The sequence below is a fragment of the Lathyrus oleraceus genome, chromosome 5, assembly GCF_024323335.1.
Source record: "Lathyrus oleraceus cultivar Zhongwan6 chromosome 5, CAAS_Psat_ZW6_1.0, whole genome shotgun sequence".
Classification (NCBI taxonomy): domain Eukaryota; kingdom Viridiplantae; phylum Streptophyta; class Magnoliopsida; order Fabales; family Fabaceae; genus Lathyrus; species Lathyrus oleraceus.
Window position 1 is genome coordinate 326,256,708 of NC_066583.1, and position 22,917 is coordinate 326,279,624.

At 36.7% G+C, this 22,917-nt stretch overlaps 1 protein-coding gene and 1 pseudogene across 1 annotated transcript; one reads left to right on the forward strand and one right to left on the reverse strand.

Moving 5' to 3' along the window:
• Positions 1–400: 400 nt before the first annotated feature.
• Positions 401–1,579, reverse strand: LOC127080443 (uncharacterized). The gene has a single exon (XM_051020763.1). It carries the CDS (start codon positions 1,577–1,579, stop codon positions 401–403), a length of 1,179 nt encoding a protein of 392 aa, XP_050876720.1.
• An 8,757-nt stretch (positions 1,580–10,336) lies between these two features.
• LOC127080444 (galactoside 2-alpha-L-fucosyltransferase-like) lies at positions 10,337–11,382 on the forward strand (annotated as a pseudogene).
• Positions 11,383–22,917: the final 11,535 nt, after the last annotated feature.

Genomic DNA, 22,917 nt, shown 5'->3' on the forward strand with positions numbered 1-22,917 from the left:
AATCTCTACCACATTCCAAATGGAATGTTTAAATACCAAATTATTTCTAGCATTCCAAATGCTCCAACAAACCAAAGACCAAATAAAAGCGAAGAAAGACGACTTCACTCTTCCATCCAAATAATTAGATAAAAATAACAGCACATCTTCTCCGGTAACAATAGTATCAATATCCGAAAATTCCAATAGATCATCAAAATCCACTCCAAACCATGAGAACACTTCCTTCCAAATGGTTTTAACTTTACAACACTTAAGAAAAAGGTGACCAACAAATTCCTCTTCTAACTCACATAAGGGACAAAAAGAACCCTCCACACCTAAAATCACGCCTCTATGCGAAAGTTCTTTTCTCGTCGGTAAGGCTCCCAAGATCCATCTCCACCCAAACAACTTGACTTTACACGGAATAATAGCTTTCCATAATCTTTTTAAGTTCACAACGTCTAAAATCACTACCAATATGGTTAACCGCATTCAATGAGTACAAACGTTTAAAAGCATTCCTAACCGAAAAGCCCTCCACATCTCTCCACCAAATTAATTTATCAACCTCATTCATACACGGTTTTACATCCTTTAGGATCTCTGTTAACTCCTTCCAATCCTCCAATAATTCACCTACTAATAAGGTAGAATCAACACCCACCTTCCAACTCCAACCCTCATTCTCCCATAAACCACAATTAATCACAAGAGCATTAGGAAATGAACAAACCTCAAATAAACGAGGAAAAAGAAGTTTAAGAGAAATATTTCCCAACCAACAATGCTTCCAAGCAAGAAAAGAATTGCATCTTCCCAATTTACAAGAAATTGAATCACAAAACCAATCATGACCGCCAAAAGGAGAACCACAAACTAACCGAATATCTCTCCACCATAAAGAGTAATTAGACAAAACCGACTTCGACACCACATCACAAAGAGATTGCAATCCACTACCATATCTAAATTGAAGTAAATTAAACCATATCGCATGGTTATCATTAAGAAAACGCCAACCCCATTTACTCATCAAAGACAAATTAAACCACTCCACATTCTTAACACCTAAACCTCCTTCCTCCGTTCTAAGACAAATTTGATCCCAACTAACCCAACACATTTTTCTACTTCCACCACCATCCCCCCATAAGAAATTCCTTTGAATTTTGATAATATCCTCCAAAACACACTTGGGAGCCTTAAAGAAAGAAAGTAAAAAGATAGGCAGATTGTTTAACACCGAATTGAGTAAAGTAACCTTACCTCCAAGAGATAGATGTTTCCCTCTCCAACCACACAATCTCTTCTTCATCTTTGCAAGCATCATAGACCAAAAAAGTCTACGTCTATGGTTACCTCCAATAGGAATACCGAGAAAAGTAAAAGGTATCTTTTCCAAATTACAAGCCAAAAAAGAAGACGCCGATTTCAAAATAAAATCCTCCACATGCACACCATACAACTTACTTTTCTTTAAATTAATACACAACCCCGACACCAATTCAAAACCCCTCAATAAAGTTTTAATACACCATAAATTTTCCTTAGATCCATCACACACTAAAACCGTATCATCTGCAAATTGGAGCATCTCAAAATGAATATCCTCTCTTTTTTAAAATGCATTGTGTTTTTACTTAAGTTACTCAATGTCAGCTTTTTGTCCCTTGAATGTGTATGATCTCTGATAGGAATCTAATAACAAGCAATGTTAGTAAAAGTCTTTTCTTAACTCACTTAATTGAATTTTTATTTGAGCCTGTTTTTTTTGGTTTTTAAATAATTTTTTATATTATATTATAATTTTGTGTAAAAAAAATTTATAATTATTTTTTATAATTTTATTAAAAAAAATTTAAAATTTTAAAAAATCACTTAACTTTGAACCTATTTCAAATAGTTTTTCATAAAAATTATTTTTGAAATACAACTTTTTGAAAAAAAACTACGATTTTGACTATGTTTTAATAATTAATAATGTATGTTTATATTATAGAATATAAAAATTAGTCTTTAAATTAATAAAAATCAAATGTAAAAATACTCATAATATTTTAAAAAATATCTTTTATAACATTCGTTTAAAAAAACTTATTTGATCAAGTTATATACTCAAAATATAGTGATAACAACTTTCTTAATGAATTTTTATAAAAATAACCACTATTTTCAAATTAAATACCAAAATAACCATATTTTTCAATTATTTATCAAACTAACAACTTTTTAAATAAAAAAATTATACAACAAAAGTAGACGCCACAACTTGTGGCGCATGTATGCTTTTTTGCACTAAGGTGTCACTGCCTATGGCACATGCATGCAAAAGGCTATTATTGCATGCATGCGCCACTCCTCCTAGCGAGGAGTGGCGAACCTCCTGACGACTCCCCTTAATAAATAATTAAAAAAACCAAAATAAAGCATACGCCACTGGTAGTGGCGCCTGCTCTTATTGCATCATGTGCATGCATGCGTCGTTAGGATAGACGCCTTAGTGCAAAAAAAACATGCATGCGTCACATGTAGTGGTGTCTGCTCTTGTCGTGTAATTTTTCTTTTATTTGAAAAGTTGTTACTTTGGTAAATAATTCGAAAATATGATTATTTTAGTATTTAATTTGAAAATAATGGTTATTTAAAAAAAATCTTATTAATGACTCATCATCCATTTAAAATCACATGATTCATAGGAATTTAAGAATATGGAAGTGACATCGTCTTCTAGAAACTTCAATTTTGGCAACCAAGTACAATTTATAGTATCTGATCCACCTGGGTCTCATAGTTTTGTGTTTGTTCTTTAAGGGGTAAAGCCTTTCCCAATTCCTCATTATCCACCTCGTCTTCTTTAGAACCGATAGCATCGTCCTCGACCATAATATTTGTCATCCATCCATTCGAGAAACACCTTTTCTTCAAAGTGGAGGTGGGGTAACACTTGAGGAGAATAGTATTCTTGTTCCTTCTTCTAGTCGAGGATAGTGAAAGGTTGCACCTTGGAAAAATTGTGAACATTATTTTGGGGTAAGGATAAGGGTTGAGTTACAACTTGAAACTATAAGATTGGTGAATAATATAGAAATTAGAATGTGAAGATGGAGAGAGAAATTAATTGAGGATAAAAATATTTTCGTTGTATTAGATAAGGATGTCTATAGACATTTATACAAACATTACAAGTCTGATTGGGACACAAGTTACATAAGCTAAATAATAGACAAACAAAATTCTCGAACCTATAACCGGTTACACAAAACCTGTAAATGGCTACTGTAAGATGATTTAGGTCGTGCCTTTTTTATTGATGTGATAATCATGTATATATCCAATACAAATATGTGGTCATGATTTTATTAGTCATTTACAACCAACATTGATAATAATCTTTCTATATTTACATATCTAATGCACCTCGTAGTCGAAACTGGAGGTGAACGAATGTTGAGACTATCATGAAAGTCATCAAAGACTTGCAACAAAAGTCCCTTTGTGAAGATGTCAGCAATCTGAAAATACGAAGGAATGTGTAGAACGCGCACTTGACCACGAGCAACTTTCTCATGCATGAACTGTATATCCATTTCAATATGTTTGGTGCGTTGACATTGAGTAAGATTGTCGGAAAGATAAATCGTGTTAATGTTGTCACAATATACCAGAGTAGCTTTTGTGACAGGACAACACAATTCCAAGAGTATGTTGCGTAGCCAACATGATTCAGACACAACATTAGCTACTTCTCTGTATTCGGCTTCAGCACTTGAACGCGACAAAGTATGTTGGCGTTTTGTGGACCACGAGATCAAGTTGTCATTGAGATAAACACAGTAGCCAGAGGTAGATCTTCTTGTGTCTGGAGAACCCGTCCAATCTGCGTATGTGTAAGAGATGAGCTTGTCGATGGATGAAGGTACAAATGGAGGCCAAAATCTATGGTACCATGATTGTATTGAATAATATGTTTCAAGACAGAAATGTGTTGAGTTTTTGGATCTTGCATAAATAAACACACATGTTGAATTGCATATGAGATGTCTGGTCGAGTGAACTTCAAGTATTTCAATGCTTCGACAAAGCTACGATATTCGGTTGGATCATGGTAAAGGTTATTGGATGAACCAATGAGTTTCTCCTTTGTGTCTACTTGTGTGGATGATGGTTTGCAGAAGGACATACTGACTCATTTGATAATTTCTTCTGCATATTTCTTTTGAGAAAGAAAAATACCTTTGGAATGTCGGTGATAGAAATAACCAGAAAATAACTTAGAGGTCCCAGATCCTTCATGGAGAATTTGAAACTCAGTCATTCCATAATAGATTCTTAAAGAGTGTCAGATGATGCAACAAGAATAATGCCATCCATATACAGAAGAATATAAGTTGTGTATTGCCATGATGATATATAAAAAGAGAGTGGTTAGAAATATTGTGAAAGAAATCTATTGTAGCTACATAATCAGTAAAATGTTGGTACTAGGCGCGATAATACACTCAGACGAGTTTCTCTTGAGAATACTATGGGTTGGCGAGTCAGTCATCCTAACCTATAGTATTTGATAGATGGGATCAAGACTCTGAGAACTTTTTAGAACATGATCTACAGGTTTTTTATCCTTAGTACACTCCTTTGGTACGGTCCTTAACCTAACTCCATGCTCGTGACTCACAACAAACCCTTGATCTGATCTGTCTCATCGATATCAATGGAACTTGGGTGTTAATAAGGTGAAAACCATAATCCACCAAAATGGATGATTGGTCTTGATGATGACTTTATCCATCCCTTGACCTTTGTTTGTGTTTGCCTGTTGTATGATCCCTTGTGTGTGATTGTTACATGCATGCATACATGCGCATCATAACATTCATCGTAGAAAATAAATTTCAAGGAAACCAAGGTCTTATTTGCAAATATTTTCAGACCATGAATTGTGGACGAAGGAATACTAAAAAGTACAGTTTCAGATGTCCAGATTTTAAGGAGTTAAGGAAGTTGTCATCCTTTGTATTAGATCCCTTGGATTTCAAGTAACGTCATGGGAAGCTCTTGTCCGTATTATCTACTGATGTGGTTGAAGGACTTCTGAATGTTTTGGTTCAGTTCTATGACCCTCTTTATCGGTGCTTCACTTTTCCCGATTATCAGCTCATGCCCATGTTGGAGAAGTATGCTCATCTCTTAGGTATACCCATATCTAACAAGGTACCTTTCAGTGGATTAGAGGAGATTCTCAGATCTCATGTCATAGTCGAAGCTTTTCATTTGAAGAAATCTAAGATTGATGCTCATTTGGTGAAGAAAGGATGGATTCTAGGGTTGTCTTCTAAATTTCTCATTGGTAGAGCTATTGTTTTTGCTCAAGCCGGTAGTATGGATGCTTTTGAAGCCATCTTTGTCTTTCTTATCTATGGCCTAACTTTCCCTAACATTGACGGTTTTGTTGATGTTAACGCCATTAGGGTTTTCTTGATTGGAATTATGTTCCGACTCTGTTGGGTGACATGTATTTCTCTTTGCATTTGAGGAATTCCAAAGGTGGTAGGACTATTGTGTGTTGTGTTCCTCTTCTGTACAAGTGGTTTATTTCGCACTTGTCTCTAACGTCTGCTTTCTTGGAGAACCGACAATGTTTGCGGTGGTCTCAGAGACTTATGTCTCTCACTAATTATGATATTTTTTGGTATGATTATTAATTGGGTAGCTTAGATATTATTGACAATTATGGTGAGTTCTCTAATCTTCCTCTCATTGGTACGCAAGGAGGAATCAACTACAACCCTGCTTTGGCCCGTCGTCAGCTTGGGTTCCCCTTGAGAGATAAGCCTAATAACGTTCAGTTAGAGGGTCTATTCTATCAAGAGGGTAAGGATCCCCAAAATTTGAAGAGTATAATGGTGCGTGCTTGGCACAATGTGCATAGGAAAGGAAGATCCAAGCTTGGTCCATGCAACTATGTAGCTTTGGAAGCTTACACTATTTGGGTGAAGAAGAGAGCCTTGGAGCTCAAGATGTCGTACGCTTGTGAGAGACCTATGTTTGTGGTTGTGGTTGAGACATTAACTCTCCCTAACCAAGATGTAGAGGAGTTGGAAGACGCACTTGCCAATATGAAGCAAGAGAAAAACCTGTGGGAAAAGCGGTTACATGCTTTGAACCGGAAGCATGAAGAGTTGCAACTTGAGTCGAAAGACAAGGATGCACTTATTGAGATTCTTGAGGGTCGTGCAATGAAGAGACAATGAGATCCGGAGGGTTTAGTTTCCTCTAGCATGCCTCGGCCTTCCGGTGCTTGGAAGAAGATTGTTGATCAGCTTGTCCTCGAGAAGGCTCAGATGAAGGCGTCCTTTGAGTCAGAGATCCAACACATTTGAAGGAAGTACACTCCCTTGGCCAGATCATCTGATATAGTTGCTAGGGATCCTTATGATGATAGTTTTCTTTACTCTTGTATTTCTATTTTGGTTTCTGAAATTGTACTCAGTGTAATCCTTCCAAATTTTATGAATAAAAAGAGATTTTTATGGTCAATTGAATTATTATTATTGTTGATTATTATTATATTTGCAAATAAGACTTCATATGTTCCTTGAAATTAAAAACAATCAGAAACATTACATTTCATGCATCATTTGCATAACAGGTTTCTTCTGCCAGATGTCTTATCGATTCTTCTTCTGTGTATCAGCCAAGCTGACTCATCACTATAACACTCGAGATAATCGACTGAAAAGAATGAAGCATCTTGAACAAGAGAACAAAGAATTGAATGATAAGATTGCCAGACTCACAGCCTTGATGGAGTCTGTGATTGTTGCTTGGAACCAACCGTATCCTCCTCTTGCAACTCTTCCTCCTCAGAGGACTGTCATTTCAGAGATTTCTTCATCATCGATACCTGTTGTTGCTGCCAGCCAATATGCGCCTGCCATGCCTGTTGGGTTCCCGTGGGGAATGCCACCAAACTTTGTACCTGAAGGGTACGCACCAATATTTTCTTCTGTGCCAACATCTAGCCCGGTCTTGTCCATTCCTCCTCCTATTGTGCATACTCTACCTCGTGTCGAGGAAACCATTTACCACTACGAGTCGTTTGAAGGTCCATATGTTTTTGAGAAGATCGATGAGATGAAGGATCAGTTCCTTGAGCTACGGAAGGAATTGAAGACCCTAAGAGGAAATGATTTATTTGGTAAAAGTGTTGTTGAATTGTGTTTAGTTCCCAATGTCAAGATTTCGGTGAAGTTCAAGGTCCCAAAATTTGAAAAATATAAAGGGAATACTTGTCCGTTGAGTCATCTTGTCATGTATACTAGAAAGATGTCTACTCAAACTGATAACGATCATCTACTTATTCACTACTTATATGATAGTTTGACTGGAACTTCCCTTTAGATGGTACATGGTCTTTGACAATGCTAGTGTCCGTACTTTTAATGACTTGGGCGAGGCCTTTGTTAAACAATATAAGTACAATGTTGATATGGTTCCCGATCGGGATTAGTTGAGGTCGATGTCTTAGAAGGACAAGTAGACATTCAAAGAATATGCTCAAAGATTGAGGGATTTAGCTGCTCAGATTAGTCCACCTTTGTAAGAAAAGGAAATGACCAATATATTCTTGAAGACGCTGAGTTCATTTTGCTATGAACGTATGATCGCAAGTGCCCCTAATGATTTTACCGATATGGTAAACATGGGGATAATATTGGAAGAAGGAGTCTGAGAGGGACGATTATCCAAAGATGAGGCGTCGGCGAGCAAGAAGTCTGTTGGTAGCTTCTCCAAAAAGAAGGAAGGAGAAACTAATGCAGTATCAGCAGAGAGGCAGAGGAGGCCTCATGTGAGGAAGAATTCCCAGTCCCGTCAACATCAATATCAAGTATCATCAGTAATTCCAGTCTTCACTCATAACTCAACAAGGCCTTTGTCAAACAATATAAGTACAATGTTGATATGGTTCCCGATCGGGATTAGTTGAGGTCGATGTCTTAGAAGGACAAGTAGACATTCAAAGAATATGCTCAAAGATTGAGGGAGTTAGCTGCTCAGATTAGTCCACATTTGTAAGAAAAGTAAATGACCAATATATTCTTGAAGACGCTGAGTTCATTTTACTATGAACGTATGATCGCAAGTGCCCCTAATGATTTTACCCATATGGTAAACATGGGGATAATATTGGAAGAAGGAGTCTGAGAGGGACGATTATCCAAAGATGAGGCGTCGGCGAGCAAGAAGTGTGTTGGTAGCTTCTCAAAAAAGAAGAAAGGAGAAACTAATGCAGTATCAGCAGGGAGGCAGAGGAGGCCTCATGTGAGGAAGAATTCCCAGTCCCGTCAACATCAATATCAAGTATCATCAGTAATTCCAGTCTTCACTCATAACTCAACAAATCAATCAGTTCCTATTCAATAACAACATCAACAACATCAACAACAACCCCAACAACGTACGAACTACTGTAGTACCCCAAAATTTTCCCTCCTTTTCTCTTTTTCATCTGCCTATAACTCGATATCCATCTAACCTTATTCATACTCATTCACATTCATTCAGTCATTAATGATTAACATCTGCTAACAGGTATCATGGATTCAGGGTTTGTGGTTGATAAAATCGGGGTTCTGGATTGAGGACTATGGTATTGCGCATCATATGGATTGAAACCCTGATTCATGGCTGTAAAACCCCAATTTTGACCCTAATATCCCTCATGTTATCTCATCATATGCATTAGCATGGGGATCACACATTCGCATCCTCCTTCCCCCTCATTCATTGGGTTTGCACTGGGAGAGATCAGCAAGCACATTTGATTGTATCATACTTCATTTTTCATTATTTACTAACCAAAATACCAAAAATATGTCATTGTATAGTTTAACTCTTTTGTAGGTGGTGTGTATGCTCACCTATGCTCTATCAAGCTCACATATAGGGTTTAAGACCCTCAATGCAAGGTGCTCAATCAAGACTTGGTCTACATTGGCTCTAAGTATCATACATGGATCCGTTTGTTCTTCACATGTTATTTTGATCAAGAAATCATCAAGAGTTTGGAGTTGGTTTGCCTTGGAAACCCTAATTCATTTGGGTGTCTTGTGTGACTTCTCCAACAAGTTTCTTATCAATTTATCAAATATTTCAAGGTATACTTATCATTACATCATATTATGCATATATTATCCTCCATGAGTCCAAAAAGTCAAGAGAATGTCAAGCTAGCAAGATGGTTCATGGTGGTTGACCAGAGGAAGTCAACTGGTCAAAACTGGGGTTCCCTGGACCTATCTCCTACAATTTTTGTCATATAAAAATTATTCCAAGAAAAAAGTTACTCTAAATGACATTACAAATAACTTTCATGTTTAGGTCAAGAGCTACTTTTGCTTGGAAAGTTATTTTTTATGGTGAAAGATTATAGGTCATTTTGTATGAACCCTAGTTTGGAGGTCAACTTCCCAAGACCATAACTTGCTCAATTTTCATGATATGAAAGTCATTAAAATTCCATGATTAAATTCTAGATGTATTATTCAACTGTTATGTTTGGAGTAAGTGAAAATTCAACTTGCAAATGCATGTTCCAAGAGGAAACGTTATAGGCCATTTTGGGTCAATACCATTGAATAAGTGGTTTTCCTCAACTTCTAAAATGCATAACTCCTTCATTCCAAATCTAAATGAGGTCAAATTTGTGACTTAATTGAAGAGGTTTGAACTATCTACAACTTTCATGAAGGAACATTTCAAATATGTTTGATTTCACAAACTTCCACCTCAAAATTAATCATGATCCAAACTTCAAATGAAAAAGTGTTAAACATGAAAGTTGTTCCTCTTGATCCCACCTTTCCAGAACATCTGAGATCAACTCATTTGGATTAAAATTGAGGGACTTGTGCATGGGTGTAAGTTAAAGCACCATTTGGATAATTTCAAGTTCCACTTTTCATATACATTTGCATGAGCTTCTAACATGATTTCAGCATGAAGTACACTGAACTTTGGATCATATGGCATCATCTCATGGGCCTAATGCACGCCCATGCATCCATGCAAGGGAGAATTTGAAATTTTTCCAAATTTGGAAGTGTGAAAATATCATTCATATTGGCTATAAATAAGACCCTTCATGATCAGAAATAGGATCCCTCTTGCCGAAGCTTCGACCCCCTTCTTCCCCGAACACCATTGAAAGGATAATCTTGAAGGTTTCTTGAGAAATCGAGTTTCTATTCTCCTTCTGTTTTAGGATTGAAACTCCAAGAGCCCAAGATTTTTAACCATCCAAACCATCTTCTGCAAGCTTCTAGAGTCAACAGATAGCATGGCATGACTAATGTCCGATTCAACAAAATCAATAACATATACCAGTGTCACCATTACTATTCAACATCAAGGATGGAACAGTGATACCTCTGATTCCGTTAAGCTTATAAAAGCAAAATATTAGGTGGACTTCTAGCAGCTGGATTTGATGATGGATCATGTCACAGCAGGTGTCATTCAGTCGAAGGGCCATCAGGGAATCCATTCCCCTTACTCATTTCCAGATTACTAAAAAACACGAAGCTCTCCGCAAAGAGAATGTAGGCCTTATGCTGAATACTATAATAAAATAGTGACAGATCTCAGTTCAGTCCCCGGATTGTAACTGTATGGTTTGGATGTCATTTAGTGGGAACCGGATATAGACCTTGGCTTCTGCATTTCTTTATGCTCTCCTCACAAACCTTTTTCTTTTGGTTGATCCTGGAGTTGATATGACTGATCTCTTCTACGAACCAATTCCAGATGTTTCATGGTTTCTCCCTCCCGATTTCCCTCTCAACAGTCAGCTTCATAGTTTCAATCAGAAGTTTGATCAATGTCATGGAAAAATGCTGAAAAATAAATCAGTCATAAATTTAAAAGTGCCTTACTCTGTGTATCTTCATTTGGTACATGATTACAATGATGAGGATAAGTTATTCTTCTACGATGAAGAACAAAAGTTTCTTCAGAAATTACCTTGGTTATTGATGAAAACGGATAATTACTTTATTCCATCGCTATCCTCGATGTTGTCTTCCGGTCAAGAGCTCAGTAATCTCTTTCCAAACGAGGAGAAAGATTTCCATTCTTAGGCAGGTATTTATTCCATCCTACAAACAGAGGTTAGGGTGTTGTTACTAGATGTTGTGAAGCTTATTTAGCTAATGTTGATAAAGAGTTGGCATCCAGGTTAGGGTGTTCGACATTAGACCCTGTCCATTTCAATATATGTTGGATCTTCCCAAGACACCAGCAGCATCAACCCTGCATAAACAACCTCACATCCATGCCATGACCATTTGTAGAACGGAAAACCCAATAGTCACAAGCCAAACCTCCATTTTGCACTAATGAGTAAGAAAGACAGGGAAGTATCGATATAAACGCTCCACAATTGACCTAGCACCCTGAAACAATTATCTTACAGAAAGTCAGGGCAAGGCAATTAGCATCATATCATCATCCTGCACCAATTCTACAAGGCATAGCAAGCAACAACAGATGTAACATGGAATATCAGTTAAAAATCACAACACCACATTATAACTCAGTCAGTAACATACCAATAGCTTAACACTCCAAGCATCATTCAACACAAAAAAAATTGGCATCCATTGCAACTTAACATAAATAAAAGTAACCTGACATTTCAACTAATTCATAACCAAATGTATAGAACTTAACAACTCACTGAGTTTTCCATAGTCCAACCACTAACCGTTCATTAGCAGAAGTTAATAAGGAAACAACTAATACTTCCCACAACACGATTAACAATTCACTTCCTGTTGTTGCTACCAACTTATTACTATCAATTTAATATGCCTTGCATTTAACAGTACTAACAGAAGGTAATATCATTAACAAAAAAACTAATTGTAACCGAATTGGCATCTAACTGTTAACAGAAATCCAAACTAACATAACAATTTTTCCTTTGTCTCTAACTAATTTTAAAACACCTCCTAACTAACTCGATTAACAACTTTCTTCTAGCAAATTCTAACTGTTTTTCCCATGGAAGATTTAACAGTGTTAACTGCCCTAATTGTGCTTCCCGAGCTGCCCCATTCTATTATAGAAAAGCCCTATAAATTCGTACCGGATGCAGTTCACATGGTTCCTGCAATTTTTTCTCCCACAGGCCATAAACACTCGCAACCCTCACTATACGCTCGGAATTGCCATAATCGATAGAGCTTCAGCATCAAAAGCTCTATTCGGTTGAGCTTCAACCTTCATCAGTCTCTCTGTTGCGACCAATCACACACGCGTCTCAAGAACGAACGACTCCTACAGGCTAAAGATTGTAGAAGAAGAAGAAGCTAGAAGAAGGAGAAGATTCAGAGAGCAAAGAAGAGGAATGGGAGATTTACCTGAACGCCGGTCGCCACCTCGTCATCGTCGCCGGTGAGTACTCTATTTCCTTTGCCATTTTCTCCAATCTCAGTATCAAAATGTAGGTAGTAGTTAGGGGATTCAAAGCCCTAACCCTTAGGGCTTTGATTCCATGGTTAGAGGATTTAATCTTGTCTTCAATAGTTAGGGTTCTTCCAAAAGTTTGGCTCGATTCAGCTACTGGATTAGGAATTGATGAAATTTAAGGGTGAATCAGTGTAGAAGACGGTGAGAGGAAGAGTTTGGTGTTAAGGTTTTTGATTTAGGAAAAGCTCCGCCGCCGAGTGTAAGCATTATTGTATCTTTAAAGTTAATTTTCATTACCGTAAGTTATTTAAGAAATTTTATTAATTATCAGTTTTATTTTGTGTTTTTGTGACTTTACGCTACGGTTGGTCGCGGAAAAAAAATTAGTGTTTGAACAGAGTCGTCACCGAACTTTATTTATCCCAATGAAGAGATAGGAAATGGAATAATGGTCGTCGTAACCTTATTCGGGTTCGGGAGTGGATTACGTAAGGGGAATATATTAGCACCACTTACGTCCGTTGTACTCAACAGGAACCTTTTAGTTCTAATTAGCGTTTCGAATGTTAATTTATGTTTGTTTGTTATCTTTGGGTTATAAAGTATTAGAAATTGAAATGGATGAGAACCTCAGAGGAAAGGGGAGGTTTTTTATTAGTGTGCTCGCGGAGATACAACAATCTCCTGCCTACGTATCCTTATGGTGCAATAAGGAAGTCAGAGCATTCGTAGTTCGGGGACTACGATTGGTTGGTGTCTTTTACCGAACAACTGTTTAGATCACGTTTTAAAGGCTAAACGCTGGCTTGTCTACTCTCGGCGGAGGCTTAAGCACTAGTTTGTTGTGCACATTAGAAAGGATTAAACAGTGTTCTTTCTGAAAAGAGTTTTGATCACACGAGGGTGACAAGTGGGATTAATATGTTGGATGTTTGATTGGTTGAGGTATTTTTGTTGGAGGACGATTACTCGGATATTCGAGTAAAACAACTCATATCCTAATAGTCGAGGAGAGGAATCGAAGGCTCTAGACCATCTCTCTTTTCACCCTTAATTGTAAAAGGATTTAATAATAGTTAAGGTGTTTTTGAAAGGATGATGAATATCGGATAGTCGAGTAAGACAACTCGTATCCTAATATTCGAAAAAGGGAATAGAAGACTCTAGACCCCTTTCTTTTTCATCTGAGGGATTATGAAAATATGTTTGTGTATCGTTGACGTATTTTAGAATAAACGACAAGTACTTGGATGGTTGAGTAAGACAACTCATATCCAAGCATTTGAGAAGAGGAGTTGAAAGCTCAAAACCATCTCCTTTTTCGTATAGTTTGTTAAAAATTGATTTGATTAAGTTGTATGTTGGCGGAAGAATGACAATTGTTCGACTGATCGAGTAAGAGAACTCGTATTCGACCAACTGAGGAGTGAAGTTGAAAACTCAAAGTGAACTCCCTTTTCATTTAACTTACTGTGAAAATATTTTGACTTAATCGGGGTTTGGAGATTTGTAGAGGAACGACAATTATTTGACTATCCAAGTAAGAGAACTTGTACTTAAATAGTCGAGGAGAAAAATTGAAGACTCAAAGTTATCTCCCATTTTATTTCTTATTGTAAAAGAATTTGATTTGTTTGTGCTTAGGTGGATTAGAAATGACGATTGTTCGATTAATCGGGTACAAGAGTTCGTGTTTAAATAATCGAGGAGAGGAGTTGAAAACTCAAAACCATTTCCTCTTTTATTCCTAAGTGAAATAACATTTAATTGTGGTCAGGTATTTTAATTCTTAATAAAGAATACTCGATGTTGGATCGGGATTTTAAATTTGTATTTTTGTGAATGAATTGAATTTATTTAGTGAATAGTTCATCTAATCGATTGATTAAAATCGGATAGGTCTCATTGTAAGAAGGCCCAAGAGTAAGCCGTGTGAGGTTAATGGCGATGCTTTTCCAAGCAATCGACTTACAAAGGTGTTTGAAAACGGACTCGACTTTGAATCGAGAAATATGTGATTTAGTTTTGAAGTTTGGTTTGAATGATTTTAAATCAGTGAAAACGACATAATTTTGTCACAATTATAACATGTCGTCCATATGCACTAGAGACTCGGTATAAATAAATAAATACAAAATAATCATGCACATACACTCCACAAAAATAAACAATTATCTAAATTATAAGTGGTATTAATAATAATATAATCAATTAATTAAATATATTATTTGATTAAATAATAAGTAATTAGATAATAATAATATAGACAAATGATTAAGTAATTATCATTAGGTGTTAATAATAATAATAACACTATATATAATTTTGAAAGAATGGAAAATAAATAGAAATAAATGAAATGAAAGTAAATAAAATATTTAAATATTGTAAAGTAATTAAATAAATATCATTAGGAATTAAACTATTTAATATATATATATATATATATATATATATATATATATATATATATATATATATATATATATGAAAAATATAATAAGAGAAAAAAGAACAAATAGAAAAAAAGAGTGAAATGGGCTACATCAAGAGGAGGGCCCAATTCGGGGCGTTACTGAATAATAAAAAAGGGGGATTGTTAGCAAAAATGGTCTTTGGGCCCAACCTGGGTTGGCCCAAAACGGAATCACAAAAAGCCCTAAAGCTTGGTCAAACATTGTATGCCTTTTTGGTCTTTCCATGTCTGAAAATTTTGCAAATAAACCCTTTTAAGTTCCTTGAAAATTTTCTCTTTTTTCTGATGACATGAATGTAGATGAATGCATGAATGCATGAATGCAACAATCACACTCAAGGATCAAGCAAGTCACACCAGACAAAGGTCATGGGAAAGCTCAATGTATCCCTAATATCAATCATCCATTTTGGTGGATTTAGGTTTTCACCTTATCAACACCCAAGTTCCATTGATATTAACGGTACATGAACCAGCTCGAACATCCTTAATATCAACCATCCATTTTGGCGGATTATGGTTTGCACCTTATCGACGCCCAAGTTCCATTGATATTAACGATGTTTGAACGACTCAACCATGAATCACGGGTTTGTTGAGAGTCACAAGCATGGAGTCTCGGTTAAGAACCACCCAAAGGGAGCGTACTAGGGTTTAAACCTGCCAGACATGTTCTATCAGAGGTTCCCATAATCATCGTCCCATCTCTCGGATATTGTCGGAGGAACGAATACTCGTATTCCAAAAATATTCTCAAGAGAGACTCTTATGAGTGTAGTATCGCGTAACAATCGCATCAGATCTTACATCTGAACGACCTCCGCACTACGTCCTAAAAATAGGCCAAGATGGGCTTGGTAAACTAAGGTCCTTGGCTTCTAAGGCACATGATTGAAAGAATAATGCCTAACCACAAATAACTTGTGTGACATTATTAATCCAACATGACCTCCACCAAGTGAATGGACTCGCGAGTCAACTGGCTAAGGAATACTCCACACCAGTCAACAAGACTATGCCATTCTCCTATCCTAGAGTGCACTTGAGTTCGGGTATAGAACTCATCTCACAGAGATCACCAAAGCAAACAGCAATTGTATATCAAGCAATTCAAACATTACAATCAATACAGTTATCCCAAATTGTACAAAAATATGTCAAATAACAGATAAACAAATATCATACAACAAGGGTGAAAAGTAGGCAATACCACCAGGGAAGGTCTAATTCGTGTCATTCCCCAGCAGAGTCGCCACTTTTCTGTAGCGGTGTATTCGTCGCTATATGATTTATCGATTAAACCATAAGCAAAGTATACAAAGAATCGAGTCGCCACCGCACTTTTATTTATCCAAAGGACTGGCTAAAAAGCGAACAAAAGCCTAAGAAGTTTTACACATAGAAAACTAATGAAAAGATCAGAGAATCTGGGTAAGGGGTAAATTACGCAATGGGAAGGTGTTAGGCACCCAAAACGTACTAGGTACTCCTAGGGAGCCCTTTTCACACTTGTTGTATAAGAAAAAGTTTATTTGTTTATGACATATTGTGCAAACATGAATGGGATGATGAGAAAAGAATGTACATTTTTATTGTTTTTGTGTTTGAACGGATGAACCCGTTGCCTACGTACCTTCCATCAAAGGTAAGGATCAAAACGTCGTAGTTCGGCTAAAAGATTTCCAAAAGTTAGTGAGTTCATTTTAAAACACAAGCATTAAGGCTTTTCATTACCAATGGGAGAAAACTCAACCTGAATTCAACAATCCACCATGCGAGGACGGCTTCGACGTACTAGAGGGGTTAACCCTGTTTTCAGTACGGAAGTCTTACAATCGACTCACTAAGGACAAGGTAAGATTTACATCAACCACTATGGTAATTGAAACCTATGGCTAATGCATGAAAACATATTAACAATGGACAAAGCCACAAAACAATTGAATGTGTGAAGTTAACTGATTATGAGCATTCACAAAACATGGTCAAGGTATGATTAAGATTGATTCAAAGAAGTGTTATGAAATGGAGTTTGAAAAGTCAAGGACTTAGGGTCCAGGTTTCTAATTTGAAAAGACATGAAGATGTTTGCACAATAGTTCAAAGTTTTGAAAGCAAAGTGTGAAAAGGTTTAGGACGAAGAGGGTGAATGGATAATGGAGTGTAAAACTTCTTAGAAGTTCACCTCTTGAAATCATATAGAAGATGATTCAAGTGTGTCCTTTGGAATATGCAACAAAGCAAATAAGCAAATAAAAGCAAGGTGATACCGGATGCCATCAATGGACTTATACCAATCTTACAACAAAGGTGGATACCGGATACCAATAAATGGATTTACACCAGTCTCCTAAAACAAACAGGGATGTCAGATGCCAATAAATGGACTTATTCCAACCTCCTAAAAGTAAAACAAAACTTGGATATCAGATGCCAATCTGTCTGGACTTACTCTAATCTCCAACAGATGATCATAGGAATACAAAAGCCAACAACATGGTCTTACAATTGTATCCTCACATACAACAAACAAACAAACACTAAGCAATGGACATAAGTAGCCAAATGAAATGGTCTTACACTCTATCCTTTCCAAATCATAGGAACAATGGCCAATGGATGGACTTACAGTTGTCCTCAATGGGTAAACCAAAGATGGATCACAAAGATATGAAATGATGATCATGCAATAATGTACAATTAATGATGATAAATGCACAAAGGCAAGCAAGCAAACATGTACAAATGAACCAAGCAATCAATCAAACAAAGTCATTTAACACACACTATAACCAAGCAATGAGGCTCAAGCAAAGGGTTAGACTTTAAAGTCAACTGGAATGGGGTAAATGGTGCTCTTAACCTTAACATTGAGGGTTAAGGTGAAGCAGATGAAAGGATATGAGGGGTGTGTCTCATTGCTCTTATCCCTGGTCAGGGAGAGCGTTGAATATCAGAAGGTGTGGGAGTTCAGAAAGTTGGAACTCTCTCCACAAGTTAATGACTCGATAGATCTTGGGTTAGGATCCACAATGCTACAAACATGTAATGTGAGCAATGGGAAGACACAAAGAATAGTAGGAGATAGGCTACATATCTCTTCTATCTACCAATTGCCTTATCAAAAGGTCTTTTCCTGCTTGGGGACAAAAATAAACAATCACAAACATTGCCTCTTAAGGAGGACTTCAGACAGGTGCCTGGCCAAGTAACAGGCCAGGTCTTCCAGACTACATGAAGAAGAGATGTTATACCTCAATGCTAATGCTATCAAGCAAAGCAATAGCAAGTTCACAATGAACTATAGCAACTAAATGTACCTGTGGAAACATCAAACAAATCAGTATGCTATACAGACAAGCAACCAACAGTTAATGCAACAGACAACCAAAATAGGCAAAGGCATAAGCTACAAGTCAATCCCAATTGAATCAACTTCAACCTACAAAACACACATTAGTGATCAAAAGCAAATATCAAATGCTCTCAAGATGAGGCATCATCAATTGTGTAACTTGCATGTGCAACCTGAAACAAAGCTTCAAACATGAGAGGCAAACCCTTAGGCCAAAGCCTAGGGTCCAAGATAGGGAAAAAATTTAAAACAGAACCTGAAAATTAACCAAAACCAAGATTAATCAATCATGAACAAAGTCCAATTGGTCTCATGTCAAAACTATGCACCATATCCATTTCATAAGCAAATCATGTCAAACTATGCAAGTTGAACCACATTGGAGCAAACAGAATGAGCACAAGCATATCAAATCAAACATGGCTCAATAAATTCCAAGAAAAATAATGTCTAAACATAACACATTGAATGAGCAACACACCAAAATTCATTGCATTTGGATAAAGGGAAGAAAGTCAATTAAAATCAACAAGTCAAAGCATGTTCAAGCAAGCTCATACAAGGCACCAAATCATGCATCAACTTCAAGCAAACATAAAACAGAAACCAAACATGATAAATGAATGAAACCAAAGCCATGTCAAACTTCAAGATGTCTATAATACACATGCCAAATTTTAGGTCCATCCAATAAACACCAAGGATTTCACAAATCATATAAGATCATGACTCACAAAAGGTCCACAATTGGTCAAGCAGAGGAGAAATTCTCAAACAAATAGAAAATGCATTCAAAAATTCCAGGAAAATTCATAAGCAAACTTAACATCCATATGTATCAACATGCAAAAATCCAGATTAATTCAAGTTCAATATGCATGGCAAAGAAATTCCACAAGTTGGACAAGAAATGGTGTGACATACATTGTCACACCTTCAAAGATCACATCATATCTCATAATCCAGAAATGCAAAAATAGCAAACTATATACCAAAATGTTCATCAAAGTGTCTAGATTACACATGTAAAATTTCAAGAATTTTGGATCAACCATCATGATTTCACAAATGAAATGGTAAAGCATAGGCAAATAGCATACATGATCAAAACCATTAGACCAAAATAAAAACAGTCCGTGCACAACTTTTGCTCTCATGCTATTAAAAAAACTAGAGGAAAAATGGAGATCAATGCGAAAAATCCCATTCAATTTGGATCATCCATGAAGTTTCTATGATTTTTTGAAGATGCATGATGAAATGAAATAAAAATTTGAAAACAAAATGAATTTAAATGAACGAATGGCAAACTTGTAATTAAGCCGAACATTTGAATATTGGCGCCTGTATGAAACGCACCATTTCATTAAAACGGAGCGCAAGCCAATCAGAGCGTGACATTTGGACCAACGCATGTGAGAAAAACAGAAAAAATCATGCATACACGCGGGGAATGGATCAAAGCAAGCCTCTTTGAAGGTGCAGATCTTGATTCGTGCTCCTCAAGGCCTTAATTACGAAAACAGATGCTCAATGAAGTTTGGAAGCAAAACTTCAGCTCAACACAGCTTGAATTCGCAGAAATCTCCAACTGCCATGTGAATGTGCAAGGTTCCAACAACCACGATCTTCAAGGATTCTTCCAAGATTTGCTTCAACAGATCTTCAATACTTCCTGCAGATCATGATTAGCACAAGAACAAGCAAAAAGAATCAAGAATTTCGATGGAAAAGTTGAGAAAAAGTTTGAGCAAATTTGAGAGAATTTGAGAAATTTTGAGTTTGGATCTGAGATTGTGAATTGTTGATCCAGAATTCTGTTACAATTAGGGCTTTATAGTACCTGTTAATCACACTAGCTAAACATGATTAGCAAAATGCAAGGGATTAGTGAATTGATCATGTTATGCAATTTGGCAAAAATGCCCTTTTTCAAATGTAACCAATGGAACAGTAAAATTCCACTTGCAGCAAATCCAAATTTCTGTTTTAAGGCCATTGCAATTGGTTTGGAGTGAAAATCATGTGTACTTCTCAAAATGACCTTTTTTCCCACCAAAATTCAAATTGATTCACTTGAAAAATGGACTTTTTATGTGATGATTTTTGATGAAATGTAATGATGGATTATGATAGCTCATGTCAAATGGAGTTTGCTCAAAAAAGAATCACATGAATTGGCCTTTTGGTTCAAAAGTTATGCCTCCTTGAAGTTCAAAATTCTTGGACAATGATTTGATCATAACTTACCAACCATAAATGAGAAATGGATGTTCTTGGACTTTTTAGAAAGGTAAGAGCAAGATCTTCAACTTTCATGTTGGACAAAATTTGATTTGAAGCTTGCTTGATGAAGTAAAGTTGAGGAGAAGACCTTTCCATTTTTGGCAGTTTGAAATTACAGGTCACTTACTATTTTTGGAAACTTTTTGTCTGACCTCCAATTCCTCAATGATGATGTTTGACATGTTATATGAGGCTTGTATGGACATGAATGAGACCTTTCAAACCATCTTCCACCTTCAAATCCCTGATTAAATGCACAGTTGACCACAGTTGACTTTGCTAGGGTTTTGGTTGACTGAACAATGCCTTGATGAATTCCAAGCCTCTACCACTTGAGATCTTGATTCCCAATGATATCACCACTCATATGAACTCTTGATGAATGATCAATGGTGTCCAAATTCTTCAGAATGGCCACCATCTATGGCTCAAGGAATGCTTGTGACTGGCTTGACCTAATTGCTTCATCTGCAAGTAACAAGGTTAGATGACATATTTTTGTACTTTTGGTTAGTAAACAAATGAAAAGCAATGATATACAAATGCTAAACATGCTTGGTGATCAAGAAACCATACTCACAAGATAACCCACCCACTAGGAGGGAAGCAAAAGTGCACAATGATCCTTGAGGTAATGATATGATGTGACATGATGCCATGAGGGATCTTAGGGACAAAATTGGGGTCTTACAATGCCCATTGGAAGCGGTCGGCTCAATCTTTCCAATCATATCGATGCCCCACATAGCAAAAGGCCACGACGAAGACATCACATTCAAAGGATTCGGCGGCACATGCACCTTATCAGCATAAATCTGGCATTTATGCCACTTCCGAGCATATTTGAAACAATCAGATTCCATGGTCATCCAGTAATAACCTGCTCTCAACAATTTCTTAGCCATTGCATGTCCGCCGGCATGAGTACCGAAGGAGCCTTCATGAACTTCCTGCATTAACATGTCTGTCAACGCATCTGAGCAAAACCATGTCGAAGTTCCTCTTATACAGAACATCGTCTTTGTTCAAGAAGAAACTGCCTGCCAATCTTCTCAAAGTCTTTCTATCATTGTTGGATGTCCCTGCAGGGTACTCTCGATTCTTCAGAAAGCACTTGATGTCGTGATACCAAGGCTTATCATCAACTACCAGTTCAGCAGCAAACACATACGCGGCCCTATCAAGGCGCATAACATCGATCCTGGGAGCATAGTTCCACCAAATCACCTTGATCATGGAGGATAGAGTAGCAAGAGTGTAACACCTCAAAATTTGCCCTCCTCTCTTGGGACTAGTTTAACATTTTGCATTGCATTTCTTAGGTCATTAGGCATTGCATAATTGCATATCATGTGGTAACATGGAGCAAGTCATCCTCATAGGTCTTGGTCAGAAGATAGGAGGTTGAGATTTAAGCTGAGGGTTTTCATTAGATTGATCATTAACCATCTGAGGATGTGTGGTACAAATTAGAGTTTCTTGATTCTCAAGGGGGTTGAGCTCCATCTTGGTTGCAATGATACATCATCATCATCATGGTCTTGTCATCACCAAGAGATTCAAGAGATTGATCAGATACCTTGAGATTAGGGTTTTGACCACTGGTCAACCCTAATCAGTTTAATCATCTGCATTGGGTCAGTCAGGGCTTGGCAAGGAGATGGGGTCTACAATGGATATGGGGGTCATCATGTGATTATATTGAGCTTATGGAAGCTAGGGTTTCATCCTTGAGCCATTTCATCAGGAGTTTGAGGCTCAACTTGATCAGTGCATGGCCAAATTCATCTATCAATCAAAAAAGTTAACTGTGGTCAACTGTGCCAAGATTGATGGATTTGGAGGTGGGAGAGGGTTGGATACACTTCATTCATGTCTAAACAAGTTTCATTTGACATTTCGAACATCAAGAATGAAGAAAATAAAGTCAGGAGAAAACTTTCCAAAAATAGAAAGTGACTTGTAATTGAAAGTTTCCAAAAATGGAAAGTTTTTCACCTCAAAATTACATGTCCAAAAATGCTTCAAATGAAATTTTGTTCAACATGAAAGTTGTAGATCTTGCTCTCACCTTTCCAAAAAGTCCAAGAACATAAATTTCTCATGTGTCGTTGGCAAGTTATGATCAAATCATTTTCTAAAAATACCTAAATTCAAAGTGGCATAACTTTCACATGGAATGGCCAAATTGAGTGATCTTTCTTTGAGCAAACCACATTTAACATGTACTTTCATGATGCATGATCAAATTTCATCAAAAATAATCATGGCAAAAGGTCATTTTTCAAGTGATCACTTTGAAAATTGGTGTGTAAAATGGTGAAATTTCAAATTACATGGATTT

Coding starts and splice junctions, on each gene's coding strand:
- LOC127080443 (XM_051020763.1), bottom strand. CDS start 1,579: ATGCTCCAATTTGCAGATGATACGGTTTTAGTGTGTGATGGATCTAAG.